This window comes from Phaseolus vulgaris, chromosome 10, assembly GCF_051622355.1.
Source record: "Phaseolus vulgaris cultivar YP4 chromosome 10, ASM5162235v1, whole genome shotgun sequence".
NCBI lineage: Eukaryota > Viridiplantae > Streptophyta > Magnoliopsida > Fabales > Fabaceae > Phaseolus > Phaseolus vulgaris.
In genome coordinates this window covers 8703764-8722850 of record NC_143507.1, presented here as the reverse complement: position 1 = coordinate 8722850, position 19087 = coordinate 8703764, and the positions used below count along the sequence as shown (strand labels likewise).

Here is a 19087-nt window from a genome sequence, read left to right as displayed (position 1 = left end):
AATCTACACTAGCATAAAACTTTGTCAACTTTTTCCTTAGGGATAGGGTTTGGCTACAATTAAGCAGGAAGGGTGGAACAGCCAGGGGTGCACAATGAACCAGCCTTAATAATTAATTCCACTTCAGAAACTCGGTAACAGGTGATTCTCAACCCTCATCTGCTACTCTATTAATCTCTTGATTGTAGCATTTCCACAAGATATTGCAAAGGCAATTGATCTTCTGAGGTCCATGTCAATGTACAAATGATTTAAGGAAATCAATGAAGTTAACTAAGGAAAGATAATCAATGCATCTTTAGCATTGTCCTGTAGTCCCCTCAGCACAAAAACCTCAAAAGTATCAAATCATAGCAGCAACAAACATTACCAGTGCAATATGCTTTTACTATCTTAGGATGACACCAAGTCAAATAAAACCCAATAAACTAATCATTTGACTTTATTAATTGCTGAAGTAGTGCTCTTATTACTACAAGCTCAACAAAGTACTAATTAGTTCACTTCTGTTCTGATCAAATCACGGCAAAAACAAGTAATCCATCCAAAGTAACTAAACATCTCTTTAGAGATTCAAAATAAAGAACCAACTTATTGATAAATTCAGCACGAAAAAGTCCATGAAGCCTTAACCAAACAAGTAGCATCTCTAGCCTGGTCTCGGTCCAAATGAAAAGGAAGATGGAGCAGTGGGTAAATCTTTCATAGTATCCATCCAAGTATGATTTCATAAATCAGGGTTTAATTACACATCACTGCTCAATACTTTTTTCCATCTCTAATTAACTTGAGTCCATACAGCACAAATTCAAGTACTGATAATACATCATCCATCCAGAGAAGACCCAAAAGATAGCTTGAGTTGACAAGAGCTAGATTTTGCGACAAATTCCAAAAAAAAGGCTATAAATAGCAATGTTCCTTTGTCTCCAAATTTGTAGGCATCACAATGTGCATAAGCTTCAACGGTCTTCCTACAGCAGCCACTTTTTTATATCAGATCTGTTCATAGATAAATTCACGGTAACCACAGTGCGCAACCTTCACCAGCCCTTGGGAAAAAATTAGAGATGCTATTTCGAGGATTGAGAAATTTCTCAGAAAAATATTCACTTATATTGGATGCATCCTGATGTAATCAGCAATATGCAATCCCAATAAGTTATCAGATGACTTACCTCAATAATAAGATCCTGATCCGCCACCACCCATATAACTGCTACCACCACCCACACCCCTGCTTGAATACACTGACGAATATGAGCTGCCACCAACCTGCAACATGGGAAAAACAATACATAAGAATAAAATAAAACCATATATTCATATACACTATGTCCTGTAGAGACTTAGAAAGGTCAGGATCATTACATCACTTCCACGGGAAATGTAATCACTGCCATAACTTGATGAGTACAAGCCACCAACATCACCAGCATTAAAAGAACCTGACAAGCAACACGTCTAAAAATGTAAGAAAAGAAGCAACATACTGATGCAAATAGATAAGACTGATTGCAAATAAATCACCTCCATAACTCATGCCCTGTCGACTGCTATACATCCCATGTGAATCTTGACCAGACATAGAGCTTCTGCTGCTACCACCATATCCCATACTGGATCTTCCAAGTCTAACAACCAAGAGTATTGAATAAATTACATGACAATAATTATAGGGAGGAAGAAAATAAATATTAAACAAAACTAACCTATCACCATAAGCATCTCCATACTGTGAAGCACTACCACCATAGTCATAATCTAATCGAGCTCTGGATTGGCGAGCACCAGTATCAGCATATCGGGGAGGAACATCATCCTGATTAAATAAACAAAATTGATAAGTGAAGAATTCATCCAATAATTAGAGCACAAAATCCAGTTGCAAGAAAGAGCAATTATAATAAATAAATATGCAGAAATAATACTCACTATAGCAGCATAAGCACGTTTTGAGCCAGACAGAGTTTCATAATCTCGGGGACGTCCTTCACGGTAACTTAGATGGGGAGGAGGTGGAGGTGGAGGTCTCTCGAATCTTTGGCTATATCCATCATCCACATAGCCCCTTCTCGGTGCAGCCCGAGATGTGCTTCTAGGGAGCTCAGAGTAGCCAGGACCAGGACCACGGGCAGGATAATCCCTGTAAGATGGTCTTCTTTCAGAAGCCACCCTAGAACCATAATCTACAGCAACTCTACTTCTCGGAGGCGGTATATCCTCACGCCGACTATAATCTCTCTTCATGCTACTTTTTGGATATGCAGGTGCTAAGAAGATAAATTCAACAATTTATTTTCAGGAGAAATAAATTATCATTAAAATCAAGTGTACAAGTAAAAAAAACTTAATACTACATACCGACTGGTCTCCTATCATAAGATCTAGATGGAGGAGGTACTGGCCTACTTCTTGCTGGTATGGACATGATAGGGCGTCTATCTCTCACACTAACTGGTCTGACAGGTGGAGCACGACTGCCAACTCCTCTGGCACCACGAGTAAAAGTCCGAGGTGCAGGTCGGCTCCATGAAGGCCTTGGCATCATTCCAGATCCTCGACCAGAACGATAGTCACCACGACTAATGTGTTTTCCACGACCTCTCTGAAGTGGTCTTGACAACCTTGCTCTAACTTTTGCCTGAAAGAAGCAAAAGCATTACAAAATGCCCCATTTAACTGAAGAATATAATCAGTTTATTTAATATCCAAGACAAACCTTCTTGTCTCCTTCACCCAACTCTGTGCCAGTAATACTATCAGCACATTTTACAGCAGCATCATGTGTGCCAAATGTAACAAACCCATAATCCTTCCTACGAGCAGCTGGCATGTTCCTGGCTAGCTCAATCTTTTCAATCTCTCCATATTTCTTGAGAAGATCTCGGACATAATCTTCATCCCATGAAGGAGGTAATGCATCAATAAACACAGTTTTAACCTGCAACATAAACACACTTTATCAGTAAATTGGAGGTCTCCATTAGCATCTACATACCAGATACCACAATATGGATAGTTTATCCACTCATAATAAAGTAAACTACTGAAGTATCACTCTGACAAAGCCTTAAAAAGTAAACTCAACAAAATTTGCAGAACTATTATATATTGAATGTTCAACCATAAAAACAACCCAAGTAGCTTAGCTTCTTTTACATAAAAAAAAAAAAAAAGAGGTTAGTTTTAAACTGATGTTCCTCAACAAACACATTGTAATCACCAAACCTGCAGCAAATTGTGGGAAAATGCTGAGAACTAATGTGAATACAATTTAAAACTTAGTAACAATAATAATACAATATCAAAATCCACAATATAGACAACCAAAAAAGAAGCCACTACTAGTGTTGGAATGGAACCCAAAAGCATTTTTACAGCAACCCAAATGCTTGAACAAAGCCAGAGAACCATAGTACACAGGATAGGTCGAAGATCCCTGGTTAAACCAAGGAATTGGATTTAGAAAATACCTGTGCCATAATTTCATCACCCGGGTCAATAAAAGAATCTGCAAAAGAAACTTTTGCAGGCTTATCAACTCCAAACACAACATCCCTCTTCTGCAGTCGCTTAAAGGCATCCATAGCATCAGAACGAGAGGAAAATTCTAAAAATGCAAACCCACGGTTCTTTCCTTCATCATTAGTATCTTCTACCAAGGTCAAATCCTCAACATTGGTAACTCCATAATGTTTCAGCTTCTCCTTTAACTGGCACAGGAAGTTTCATTCATGATCAGAAAACACAGCAGACTTGAATTAAGAAAATAACTATCAAACACAACTTGATGTTTGAGTTCAGAAATTAGACTCAAAATAAAAATTAACTTACAGCTTCCTTTGTCCATGTCTTGCATATGTTTCCTAAATAGAGTGTATCACTGTCCTGGCTAGGAGTAACACCACATTGTTTGCCATTAATCTGAAATTTGGGTGATAAAAATGTGATTTAACACGGCATCATTTTTAGACTACTCTAAAATGGAGAAGATAAAAAAATTACCACAGGATTTCTGAGTTCTGCTACAGCTCGTTTAGCTTGTTCCACAGTTTGGAAACGCAAGAATGCAAATCCCTTGTTCTTTTTAGTCTGAGGATTCATCATCAGCCTGACCTCTGTAACAACCCCAACTTCACCAAAAACCTTCCTCAGATCACTCTCAGTAGCATCCTTGTCCAAGCCACCAACAAAAACTTCAAACTCCTTTCGCTTGCGCCTCTCCTTCGCAACTTCTCGATGTTCCTCATCATCCACATCAGCAAAGTCTGGGTGATCATGCTCCTCACCAGTATGTTCATGCTCCTCTTCACCCTCAAGTTCGTCATGAACATCTTCAACTTCTTCCTCACCTGTATCACCCTCTTCTTCACCTAAATTATCTTCAGCCTCTTCCTCTACTTCATTGCCCACCTCATGACCCTCATCTTGTTCAATTTCCTTCTCATCATAATCAACTCCACCATATTCCTCAGCTTCATACTCAGGATCATTATCCTCCAAATCTAAGCGTTCATCTTTCTCATATTCATCCATTGATTCCTTAACTTCCTCTTCATTGTCTGTCAAAAATACATTTCAGATGTTTCCAATTAGAACAGAACAAAATTTTCCAAGACCATAGTACTCATTAAATTAGCATAGTAGATACTCCATAATCACATCATTCCTGGTTGGTACTATTCCCACCACAGCACACTAGCACACAAATGAACTCAAAAATCTTGAACCAAAACAGATTGAAAAATAAACTATCACCTTCAAAGCACATGCATCTCATTGAATAGCCCCCCAACTTAATTTCCAACAACTACAACAGAGGCAAAAGAACAACTACTAACATTTAAAGACACACGTCAAAGAAATACTTCCTCCAATAGCTTTCTTACTATCAAATAACAGCAAAAACAATATAAAGTTCCACAAGTAAAGAACCCCAAAACATTTAGGACCAATGTTTCAAAAATCAATTTATTGTGACCATGATTTCATACAGGGTTTATTATTGGCCATGCGGAGCCATATTGGCCGCATATGTCCCAATTTTACCCAGTATCAAGATTGGAACAGAACTGCAACTGCATATGGCAATACGGTTACATTGATTTGTTTTAACTGTTGGTGGCTGCCTTTGTCCCAATTTCGAGGATTGGAGCAAACTGCAGCAATTACATCCCAGTTTTTAAGTGAGCAAATTTGTCCCAATTTCACCCAGTACAAGGGATTTCTGAGAAACAGTCACCACATGAGCTGCGGCAATTGGGCAATTTTCCATCAGCCACAATTGCCCCACCTTCACGTAATATTAAGGGTTTTGGAGAAACTGCAACCACACTGGTCACAATTGTTCCAATTTCCCACAATATCAAGGATCACAACGAAACCAAAATCACAATTGCAATTAAAAATATTGATTGCCATCATCTCACAATATCAAGGATCACAATGAAACAAAAATCACAATTACAATTAAAAATCTTAATTACCATTGCATTTAAACTCAACTCAGCATCACAACCAAGAACCTAAACTACAACACAACCACCATCCTCAACAAAACAAAACAAAAATCATTAGCCAACCAAAAGGCTTGACCATTAGAGCGTAAAGAAAAGAAAAAAAAAATACTTACTTTTAACCGCAGTCAACCCATTAGCGAGATGGGACGCTTCTTCCACAGCCTCCGGAGCCATTTGGTTCATATCAATAGCTTTATCCTCAACCACCACAACAGATTCTTTCTCTTCAACCACAAGCTGTTTCTCTTCAACCACAGGGTTCTCTTCTTCCACCGCCTTGGGTTGCTCCTCCTCGGCAACAACAACAATGGGTTGTTTCTCCTCGACCTTCACCGCCTCTTCCGCAGCGTCATGGTGCTGCTGGCTCTGCGCAGCCTTGGGGGTTCCCCTGCCGCCTCTGCCACCCCTCTTCGAGGCGTTCGACGTGGACCCACGCTTCGTCGTTTTCGGGGGCATTCTTGAAACCAAACCTCAGATTGAAGGAACGCCTAAATTGAACCGCTTTTGTGTGAGATTGAGGGATCCAAAAATACCAAAACGAGGACGTTGAAATTGGAAAAAGTGAAAGAGAAGAGAAGCACTAGATAAGCCTAGAGATGAGAAAACCCTAGAGAACGATAATTGGGGATCGAAAAGGGATGAGAAAACCCTAGAGAACAAAAATTGAAACAAAACCCTAAGAGAGAGATAAAGAGAGAGTTTTTGATGAAAAAGATAGAATGAGATTGCTATGGCAGTTTATTCATGAGATGAATTCTTCTAACAATATTTTTTTTATATTTTACTTAATTCAAAAATTGCAATACCTTAAACAATATCTTAGATACAGGTAAAGTTATTTATTATATAATTAATAAAAAATTAACTACATTAATAATTTTTTAAAATATAAAAACAATTAAAAAATGTAGAATCAATAACTACACAAACTAAATCTGTAATTTTTTTTATTATATTTTTTATTCTGTTAAGGGTTAAACTTTTTCCAAACTTTTACTTCTAAATTTTCTTATTGTACTCTCTTTAAAAAAATCATTTTATTCTTATAATAATAACAGAATTTTTATTATAATATGTATAGTCACTCTTTAAATGTAGAAATATTGATGCAGGTTTCAATAATAATATTATGAGATGTCATGATAATGTCATTCTCATATTTGTCAATAAGAACTAGATAAATATGAATTAGTCTAATAATTGAATATGCATAATTTTAAATAATTTTTTATAATATATTTTAAAACATTAATTAGAATTTTGTTCAAGGTATATATTATTACAAATTAATTGTAAGTTTTTGAGAAAATCATATAAAATAATATGAAAAATTTCTTGTACAATAAATATATATATATATATTAACTTGAAAAATTGACAAAGTTTTCTACTATCTTATATATTTAATTATTTATTTTATAGTTATATTTAACAAGAAAGATGATTTTAATCTTATTTTATTTATTTATTTTGTTTATTTTATAATTTTTTTCTTAGTAGAATATCTTTATATTATTTTATTTATTTAATAATTATCATCATCTCTAACTATCTTATTTAATCATTTCATGTTATTTAATTAATGTATAGTTTTTTTATTATATATACTTCTTAATTTTAATATTTATTATTTTCTTTATTGGTAAAATAAGTATGCTATACCTATATATATATTTAAAAGTGTAATAATTATTAAATCCAAATTTCGCATAATAATTGTTTATGATAGTGATTATTATTATCCAGAAAATTTATATATAGAGAGAGAATATGATTGATAAGATTGTAGTTGGAGATTTAATATATTAGGAATTCAAATGAGTAAATATTAAATAAAGTGAAATAGTCTTGTATTATTTTTTGAATTATGAAAAAAAAACTCATTTATCCTTATATATAGTTACTATAAAATAATTTTAATTTTTTAATATAAACAATGGACTATATATTGGTAAAATTGTAAAAATGAATATATATAGGTTTGTTTTTATTTTATAAATTATTTTATATGATTTATTTTCTTATTTTTATATGAAATAAATTTAAATTTGTGAATATACCACCAACTTATCCAAAATATATACCAAAATATAATTTAGTTAGCAATCACGATTTGTTAAAGAAATGTGTTACATAAAATAATAGAATTTTAACATCTTGAGAATAAAATTTTATCTTTTCTTAACATAGGATGAAATCCTATATATTAAAATAAAATTTGATAAAATACATATTCAATGTTGCAATGTTGAAAGTGTAAAAGAGAATATTTTTATTTAGAATAAATCATTTATATAATTAATAAATATTGATAAAATAAAAAATAAATAATTAAAACAGTTATATTAGTAATATAAATTTTATTATTATATATTACTATAGATTATAAAATATCCTAATGAAAATAACATATTTTGACAAAGTAAATTGTGGACAAAGTTATATAATAATCTATATATTTATCGTAGACTTTTTTTTATGTCACTCTTTATATTACTATTCAATCCATTTATATTTTACTTACTTATTATATATAAAACAAGTCCATTACCTATCAACATAAATTTGTTCCAACAAATATTAAATATTAATATATTTTTTCTTATTCTTACATTTTTTCTCTTGTTCTCCTAATTATTTGTAGCTTGTTAGAATTAGCCACAACTTAAAGAAAATACCAATCATTTCATAAAATCATCCTATTTATAAAATTTATCATCTCTGCTAAAAAGAAAAATGTTCAATGAGATTTTAAAAATCAATAAACATTCAAATATATCTTAGATGATTAAATTCGTTTCTATGTTGATAGGAATATTTGTATTATGTGCTTATTTGTTGCTCTATTGAGTTTTTTTTAATCGTGTTTTCAAATTAATCTCATTGTTTGTAAAAATAAGAGTAGATGACTTCATAACAAAAAAAATATTTACATATATAAAAAATTAAAGATTTATTATTAGGTATTAAGACCGAAAAATATAAAAGAGATTGAAGAGTGAGATATGGTTCAAATCCATATACACACAAGGTTGAAATAATTTAAAAACAAAAAATACAACGCATAACGCATACATATTTATCATATCATCAACATAACACACATAAAAAAATACAACTAAATAATCTTTCACCAAAATGTAGCAAACATTAATCATATCTCAATGAAATAGTTGTTCACACTCAATGTCTTTCAAAAAAACTCTGACTAAGCAAAAACTAACACCTTGTCAATAAAAAACTTTACTGATAAAAATTAACACAATTTCTTATGTCAAAGTAACTACTTACATTTGTTATAAAAAAAATGATAAAATAATAATATTTTTAAGCTTCTCACCATCTAAAGCTTATCTATGTGAATTAGTGAAGCATGTAATGCCTCATTTTCTTAATGAGTTTTGCGTTCAATACTACGATCATTTGGACTTAATATCATCTCAAGTATTCTGACCACACACCCATAAAAGAGTAGCACACCCCATGAGTGATAATACATCCATAAAGACTCACACCCATGAGAAGCAATATTCCATACAAATATCATATTACATGCATCACACATACAAATACATTTATATATTATTCCAAAACATAACATGTAAATTATCGTCCTCACTGTCAATGTTGCTAGAGTGACCTTGTTTCTTACAAATGAAAAACTTCCTCACCTAAGTGATTTCACATTGTTTGATTGATACAACTCCATATAGCATAAATGGTTATATCTCTCCCAGCTCAAACATTTTTCTTGTGAAGCGCTCATCACTTGAGTGTTCTTAATACCACTTGAGTGATGTTCTTGTCCTATCACATACAAGTTTTCAAAAAGCATAAGATACATTGTTTTACCAATGCTTGAGTGATCATGTTATCGCTTGAACATTAACCACAATTGCATGGTCTCACATATTCAGTTGCATGTCACATATTCCACAAACCCATGCACCATTGTTAGGACTCAACTTTTGAGCGATCATATCATCACTTGTTTCGGAGAAGATGTAATTGTTGCATACTCTCACTTGCTTAAGCTTCAAAGATTTTCTTAAGTTATATATCATATTGATTAAGTTATATATCATTTTGCTTAGGTATCTATATTTTTGCTCCATTAATAGTGTGTAATGCATGTGATCATGACTAATCATTTAAACAATATCTTACTGTTTTAGGCATGTCACTCTTTGAGAAATATAATTCCAGAGAGAAAAATTCATAAAATACTCCTATATTCTCATTTTTCTCATACCTTAAACTATACGAAAATACTCAAAAAAATAATAATAAAATCCAATAACATACAAATCTATCATCAATACAATCAACTTCCCTATACTAAATTCCATAACCAACATACACATAAAAATCATTAAAAAAATATATTTTAAATAAAATATTAATGCTACTCAGTGTTGTGACAACTCTATGTGAAATTATAATAGAAGAGTTAATAAGTTAGGTTTAACTGTAGTTAATTAAAATTATTCAATAGAGACTTGTAACTTAACCTACCCTAAATAAACCTAGTCATTATGTTAGTTTTTTCCTAAATCCTTTTTTTCATGTACATATTGTTGAAACTTTAAAAAACAGCAAAATGATAAACATAAAAAGTTTAAAATATGATTTTAACATTTATATTCTTTTTCTTGTTCCATCAAGTCTAACGAGACATGTAACAGACAAAAAGTCAACGGGACCAAAAGAAAAACTAAATACTTTTATATAAAACATTTCGTAACTGATAATCATAATTTGCTAATCCAAATTATTAAAAATTTATATTTAAAGACATAATATAACACCTCATATAAACTAATTATAGAATACACAATCATATATTTTATTATATAAAAACATATACATAATTCTAAATTACTTAAGAGAAAGTTTAAAAAACTTAAATTTTATCAGGTGATGGGAACTGATACTAACTCGTTCGATACTGACTGATATATATGTGTTGGGATTTCACATCGACTAGAAATGAAAATATTTCATTGTATATAAGTGAGTGCAAACTTCGATCTTATGAACCAGTTTTATGGGAGTTGAGTTAGATTTAAAGTCCACTTCATAATATTATGAGATTTATATTTTGAAGAAGAAATTATGTGCAAGTAAACTAAAGAGATTGATAGAGGGTTCTAGAGAGAAGAAATAATGTTTTAAAAGAAAAAGAATCCCACGTAGAAGAAAAATCCAAAAGAGAAAAAGAACTGAGAATTTTAAAATTCCAAAAATTATCAAAATGTTGGTTTGAATCTAACAATAATTTCTTTTTTAAATATATTTAAAAAAATATAAACTTTATTTTCACTTCCATTATTATATCATAAAATTATTTTTTAATTTTTTATTTGCAATTAAATTATTCCATTTGTTTTGTAAAGTATCAAAATATCTCACTACAAGAAACTAAATAATTATAAACCAATTTTTAGAGACTAATTTTTAGAGACCAAAATAATTAGTTACAATAGTAACTAAATTAGAGATCATTTTAGAAACTAAAAAAAATTGGTTTTTAAATTAGTTTTTATTATTGTTAAATAGTTTCTAAATTGGTATCTAATTAGCAACCAATTATTTAGTTTCTAAATTTGGCCTCTAATTACTTGGTTGTTAATTAGATACCAATTTAGAAACTATTTAACAATAATAAAAACTAATTTAAAAACCAATTTTTTTTAGTTTCTAAAATGATCTCTAATCTAGTTACTATTGTAACTAATTATTTTGGTCTTTAATTAGTTTTTATTTCATGATTTTCTTGTAGTGTTTATGATGATTATGATAAATCTAAATTAAATTTTCAACGAGAAAATCTCAATAATAAAATATTTATTGAGAATCATATTTAAAATTTTAAACAGATCTCAATAATTTTAATTAGTACTAATTAAAATACTAGTATTAAAAAATACTAACTATATTTAGTGTCAATTTATAACATATTTTTAACTTTAATTCAATTAATACTTCAAGTAATTGTACAAACTTCTTAAGTTATTATTTATGAATTATATTCCACATTTAAATTTCAAAATATTGTTTAATAATTAAAAAATAGAAAAAATATAGTCTTGTGATATAATCTTTAAAATGAGTAAACTAATTACTTGTATGTGAATGGTCAATTTATGGCATGAAACTTTAGGTATTTTCACTTTCTTAAATATGATAAAGTAATTTTATTTGCATATACCTTATCATTACAACACATAACACATAAAGGCATAAAGGCATAAATTTTTTCTCTTCATTTATTGATTTTTTTCTATAATCATAGGACAAAATACAACAACTCAAATGTTATCACTTTTTTAAATTAAAACTAACATCTAATATAAACTACATATGTGAAAAAAAATATCATTCAACAAATATATAAATATATATATTATCTAATTAGTCCTTTACTTTTAAAGGTTTTTCCCAAGATTCTTTACACCATTTGTGGCTAGTCCACTTAGGACTTTCTGTTGAGTTTGCTTCCAACTTCTTAAACCTTTTCCAATCACTAAGAGATGCCTTCATATCTGCTTCCTTTGCGATGATGCTCCTACAACAGTTGGCATGGACAGTGACGACTGCCCTAAAATCCTTACTATCTTGACAAAATCCACTAAAATAAAGGGTGTCCAAAAACCTAACCCTAAGTCCTAAGTGTTTAATTATACCACTCCTAACTAGGTCTAAAAGAACATCTTGTTCTTTTTTTCCTTTGGAGTTATCCTTTTGGCCATACCATTTTTCAAATAAGGAAATGGTCTTGTTGTTTGACCTCACAAAGTAAAATCCAGTGTTGATTGGATGACTTTCTGACCAAGGATCACCAAGGTATGCATCTACACTTATTTGTAGGTCTTCTGTCTCATTCTTGCTCAGCCTTGTAAAGGGGTCTCTTAACCACATTACATCTGTGTCCTATACAAAACATGTTGAATGAGAATTAGAAGACAAAAAAAATATGAAAGTTCAATTGATATACTTTTTTATTTAACTATTCAACGATTATGGTTCTCTTTATATACAAGTTATAAATATTTGAGTTTTTATTGTAAAATATATAGCTTTTTTCTGTAATAGAAAAAATATCCTTTAATTTTTATTTTAATTGTTTGTTTGCACAAAATTATCTCTCAGTTAGTAATTGAAGACTAATTTATTTTGAAATTGAATTTTGTCTCTCTCAACAACTTTTTTTTTTTATGATCATGAATCAAACACTCATATAAAATTGTCAAAATGACTATATTCCAATAATCTAGTCCACATGGTTTATGATTTAGGTTAAGTTAAGCTTAAAAAACAGTAAAAAATAAAATAATTTTTTTTGTGTGTAACCAATTTGACTCAATGTCCATATAGATCAAGATCGAACTGACCGTTTATTTTATGATATATCAAGATGCACTTGTTTAATGTATTATTAAACACATTCTTCCATTTATATATTGTCAAATATAGGATTTTGGGAAGTAAATAAAGTGTTGAATCCTCATTTTAGATTATTAAGTACAAACACTTCAATCAATTATGTTTATAATGTATATATTGTGGTGTTTTTTTTTTAAAAAAAAATTAGGATTCTCAATTGCAAAATAATATGAACTCTTGTATATATATTGATCTATTTTTCAAGTATTACCCTCCCTACAAGAATATGTTATGTTTTATCCCAATTTCATTTGCTCACCTTGTTGTAAGGTTACTATCATATCATATGAGAACAATCTAATAAGTTGCAAAGATATTGACTAAAAAGAGGAAATGAATTTGGGTTTCAAATGCTGGCATTGACGCATGTTGTGGTGAAAGAATAAAGGAGACAATCTGGTGGCAACTATAAACTAACTCAACACAATTTCCTACATTACTTATACCTTGCAAAGTGGTATGGACTAGTCAAGGCAATTTTGTGTACCACTTAGGTATGTTTGGAGAAATTGTTATCCTGTGTCTTTTTTTTTTCTTTATTGCCTTGTTTAGACCAGTTATGAATGAGAATAAGGGAGATCATTATTGATGGATTATCTGTGAATGAGACTACTCATGTTGTTTTGTACAAGGGTTGAAGCACCCATTTGTGCTTCATCTTAATTTTATTATTTTGCTAATAAAAAAATAATGTACTTAGAAGTGAACTCTAAGATTAATTCAACCTTACAAAATGGGCTTATAAGGTGAGATTTACACTCCCTTATATACTATAAAATGTCTTTATCTTTAGTTGATGTGGAATCTCCAACACTCCCCCTAAAACCGATATATGTCAACTCATGCATTGGATTATATATTATAGATAGTTCGATAATGACTCGATAGTGGGTGACTTCATAAGCCCAACAAACTCTCACTAAGATAAACTTTACATGACTCTCATACAATATTAAGAAGTGAACTTTAAGTTTAACTCAACCTTACGAAACCGACTTATACAACGAGATTTTGACCTACTTATATACCATGAATGTCTTTATCTCTAATCGATGTGTGATTTCTAACATAATGAAAATAACATTAATAGAAATATTCAAATAATATTTAAAGCAAGGTATATGATGTTGTATAATGTATATTGTCATTGAATATTAAACTTTAGATTTTTGACAATGATATATCATGATTTTTTTTATAGACAATTTTTACAATTTTTGTAAAATTTTCAAGTTAAAAATGTCCGTTGACCGTAGACTTAACATAAGGTCATACTAAACCAACTATTACAACTAAGCTGAGATAGGTCGGCTGCCATTTTGAGATTATTAAAAAGCAAAATTCTTGAAGTTATTAAAATTAATTTATAACCTACTTTAGTCTAGACTAATATACATAATATTATAATTCAAACAAATAAAAAAGTCCGAAAACAATTTGTTCCAACAAATTAGAAGTTAATAAAAATACAAATATTACTATAAGAAAATTATTAAATAGAAAATAATGTTAAAGACCAAAATAATTAGTTACTATTTGACTAAATTAGAGACTATTTTATAAACTAAAATAATTATAAGTTTCTAAAGTAATTTATATTATTAATAAAAAAATATAAAATAGTTTCTAAATCGATATCTAACCATTAACTACCAAGGTTTTAGTCATCATTAGTCTTTTAAAGACTAATTTAGATATCAATTTAGAAATCATTTTATAAATTTTTATTAATAATAGAAATCACTTTAGATTTAAGTTGCATAGTGATGTCTAACGTGAAAATTTTTATATAAAAAAAATCACTTTAAATATCAATAATTTTTTAATCTTTAAAATAGTAGTTAATATAGTGACTAATTATTTTTTTCCTCTAAATTTAGTTATTATTTAATTATTTTCTTGTATTGGATTAAGAGTTTTTATAAAAAAATTATTTAAGTTTTAATATTAAATTTTTAATTCTGAAAATAAGTTTATTTTGAATATACTTATGGTTAAATATTTCATGATAATACAATAATATCCCAAAACACTTTTTTTATATAAAAATATCATAAACTTCATCAAGCTGTAATGTAAATATCATAATTATGATTTTTTCTCTTCTGTTATTTTCCACTCCTCAACACCTTAAATATGGTTCAATAATTTTCTTGGTAAAGTGCTATTTTTTTTCTAAATGCAACAAAACGTATTTAATTGCTATATGCACTTTGCACGTAAGTGAATAGTGGAATGGTTGTAAATTTAAATGGCAACTTTGAATATAATTCAAATTTTCACAAAAATTTATGTGGACAAAAACTAATTAAAGAACTCAAAAATCTGTCACAACAATAAAACTAGTTAAAAACAAACAAACAAAAAATGTTAAGGGCCACTAATGGTATTGTTTTGGTATACTAAAACAGTATTAATATTATTTTTATCTTGATAAAATAAATATAAAATAATATTATTTTAATTTAAAATTGTTATTACCAGTGTACATTATATTACCACTGTACATTAAATATTTAAAATATTTTTTTTCTTCTAAATACTTTACTATTTAATTTTACAGTGAATAAAAATAATGTTATTTTTTTTACTTAGTGATAATATGTTCTTTCTTCTAATATTTATTTTTTACAAACAACGAGTTAAATAAAAAATTAAAAAAAGAAAAAAAAAGTTAATCAGTAAGTTGAAAACAAAAAGATAAAAAGATAAAAATAATTATTATATTATTTTATTAATTTAGAAAATATAAATAATAATAATAATAATAATTTTTTAATAGAAATTTAATTAAAAATATTTTATTATTACTTTAATCAGATAATCATTCTAGAAATATTATTGTTCAAACTTGAAAGTACTAAACAAAGTCAGAGCTTTAATGAGTACAATTAAAATCTTTTCGGGACCATTATTTATGAGAATACTATTAATTGGTCCAAATTTCAAACAAAAAAGAAAAGACGTGTTTCATTGGAATATATGAATATACTTTAATTAGGAGCACAATTAAACCTTGTTTACTTGAAGAAAATGGTAATAATTTATTTAATAAAAAAATAAATTAATATTAAACTTTCCTTTTTAAATTCAGTTGAATACACTAACTACTTATATTCAACTTGGCATAATAAATATTCATTTTCATTAAGGTAAGCTTAACCATTTTATCTATATATTTTTAAGGAAAGTTAAATTAAACACATCTTTGACTTCACCCATTGTAATGTAAAATGGAAAGAAAAAAAATGAAGAGGGAAAAATGTTTCAAATCTTAAGTAAATAAAAATATAAAAGAAAGAAAAAAATTGATTTTTGAAATATACTATATATATATATATATAAAATTACACTAATATATAATATATTACGAAGTATCAATAACACTAGTATAATGTTTACTAAACTTTATATTAATAATAATATTTTTTTCGATTTAATCTATAAATTATAATTTTATGTTGTTGTGATTATTATAATATTATATTATTGTAATTTATTAAGTTAAACTTTGTTAAAATTGAATAAATAATAACAAAGTAGTCTAATAATTCATATTTTAATATATTTTGAAAAATATATGTTCATGTAATACATATAATCGGGACATAAAATAATTTCACATTGGTATAATTTTTTATTATATAATATAGATGAAATGAATTTTTAATTTAATAGTGAGTATTGGAAAACATGATCCAATAGAAAATTATTTAGTAAAAATTATACTTATAATATATTAATCTCTCTTTATTCATTTATTGAATATAAAAGTACATGATATATATACATAGAGGTTAAAAGACATATTAAAAAATGAGTTATTTTTAAACATGAGAAAGGGCAATTGATGATGGTAAAAGAGATAAAAAAAAAATAGAGAGAGAATAGAATTGCTTACTGTGAAAATGAAGTTGTAGCCATGTTTGAGAACTTCCAAGAGGAACTGAGTTCTTCTCCACATCATCTTGATGAAGTCTTGTGACATGTAAATTTTCTCACCTTTGAAATCAACACCATCTGTTTCTAATCTGAAGCAGTTCATCTTCAGAAACATGCATCTATCATAGGCAATTTGATCAACAGCTACTAAGAGAATGTGATGAATCAGAGACCTTGTTCCTTCTCCAAGCCAAAAACTGCTGAGAAAAATATCAAGCATGGTGCTGTCACTCTCCACATCTTGCTCAACATAAGCCCTATTCACTACTGCAATTATCACTGTTTTGTTTCCCATTGAAGCTTTGGCCAAGGCACAATCAAGGGTATCTCCACATGCTTCAACATTGTTCGTCTACAATGTTTGTTTGCACAACATTCAGAATAAAATTTGTATCAGTAAAGAAAGAATAAATATGAAGTATTTTAGATACTCCAACCCTATTAAAAAGACAAATTATATATATATATGTCGAATAATTACCCATAAAATCACCTCACCAGCATCCATCCCATACTTATGGGACTGTATGTCGAACAACAAAATCTTCACCCATTAGATACATAAAATTTCAGGAGCAGAAGCATGTGAAAATTTTTGGAGAAATTTCTTCAGAGATTCACAACAATCTCTCACTCAAGCATGTAACACAAAATTCACTTAACTTTTTATAATGCAAACTTGATTTTCATATGAGATTTGATTTTTTTTTCCAATAAAGGTCAAATGACTCAAACTCTCTCTATATACAATTGATGCAAACTAGGTTAAGAACTAGCTAGAGCAATTGAAGATTATCTATCTTTCATGCATGATTTATGTTAAAAAAAAAGGGTAAATTTGAATGAACTTACAAAATTTGATTGATTGAGTGGTTGCTTTTGGAAAAGGATGATTTGGTTGGAGAAATAGGAGGAGCCTTGATAGAGCAACATAGCAGCAATGAAGATTAATGATACAGTTGCCAAACTCACAAGAGGATTATCCATCATTCTTCTCATTGTGTCTTTGTCTTTGTTCACACAACCAACACTCAAGAGTAATATATGAGAGAGAAAGAGAGAGAGAATTAGGTCAAAGAGAGGGAAAAAAAGTATAGTGATTTTCTTTTATAAAAAGACCATGTATGAAACAGCAACTAGTAGCAAGCACCATTTATGCCTAAGAACCTTTATTATAATAAATGACAGGCCAAACATATGTTGAAGAAAATTGAAACTATTAAATAATTTACCTAAATAAATATTAATTTTACAGTAACCTCTGAGTGGAATTAACTTTAGCAGATTTTATTCTGTTTGATGAAGAATTAAATTATTCATCTTAAATAATTTTAGTAATTAAATATTTAATTTTGATAATTTTAATATTAAGGAGTAACATTAAATATCAGATTTAATATTTATGTTTATTTTTTGAAATCAATTTCTTTAAATTATCTCACAAACAATATCAATTAAAAGTAATGATTTTAATATTATTTTTTTCAAATTCAATCATTAATTATAATTTTGTCAATTTATTAAAATCTATTTATTTCTTTATTTACTCTGCATAAAAAAAATCACTCAAATAATTGGATTCGGACCATAAATCATTTGTTAGTTTAGAATAAATACTTTATAAAATTTCAAGAATTTTTTAAAAAGTGATAAATTTTGTAATTGTGTGAAATATTCATTACCAAGTTTTAAGCGCGATGATATAAAGAATTTTTTTTTGTTTTTCATTAAGCTTCTTAAGGAAATCAGTTTTGCTAATTATTCTTTTAAAAATATTAATTAAAAACTAATTTATTCTTAATGAAATATATGGTAACATATTTTTCTAACTCAAGTCTCAAGTGATGTATGCTAATATTTTCAGGATTGACGTCTTTTTTTTTAAAAGAGATATTGATTTTTTTATATTAATGAATCATAAACAAATTTATATAAGAATTCAAAATATCAATTTTAGGAAATTTATTCTAAATTACTTTGTTATAGGAATTTTCTACTTATACCAAAAAAGCTCAATCTTTATAGGAAATAATCAATTATCATTAACAACAATAAATTAAATTATTATTAAAAGTGCTTTCCGGATTACTAAATGAATATAATAATTGATTATCATTAATAATAATAGATTATTTTGGTTAGTTATTTCAAATCTCTTTTAAAAATGAAATTCTTTC

General features: G+C 28.5%; 2 protein-coding genes across 3 annotated transcripts; both read right to left on the bottom strand.

The window, feature by feature from the left end:
- Positions 1–414: 414 nt before the first annotated feature.
- Positions 415–6273, bottom strand: LOC137819753 (RNA-binding (RRM/RBD/RNP motifs) family protein). 2 transcript variants are annotated; one of them, XM_068623725.2, is made up of 12 exons: positions 5636–6273; positions 4009–4565; positions 3838–3927; positions 3477–3716; positions 2723–2944; positions 2365–2644; positions 1936–2273; positions 1713–1822; positions 1531–1634; positions 1372–1448; positions 1179–1275; positions 415–1002 (listed from the first exon to the last, which is right to left on the bottom strand). In XM_068623725.2, exons 1-11 carry the CDS (start codon positions 5976–5978, stop codon positions 1180–1182), a joined length of 2457 nt encoding a protein of 818 aa, XP_068479826.1. In that variant the 5' UTR covers positions 5979–6273; the 3' UTR covers positions 415–1002; position 1179. The 2 variants fall into 2 exon arrangements, with proteins under 2 accessions (XP_068479826.1, XP_068479827.1); XM_068623726.2 differs by having other exon boundaries at positions 415–974.
- A 5493-nt stretch (positions 6274–11766) lies between these two features.
- On the bottom strand, positions 11767–18058 carry LOC137819751 (uncharacterized protein At1g28695). Its single transcript, XM_068623724.1, has 3 exons — positions 17763–18058; positions 16870–17262; positions 11767–12455 (listed from the first exon to the last, which is right to left on the bottom strand). The coding sequence occupies exons 1-3, from the start codon at positions 17907–17909 to the stop codon at positions 11937–11939; spliced, it is 1059 nt and encodes a 352-aa protein (XP_068479825.1). The 5' UTR covers positions 17910–18058; the 3' UTR covers positions 11767–11936.
- Positions 18059–19087: the final 1029 nt, after the last annotated feature.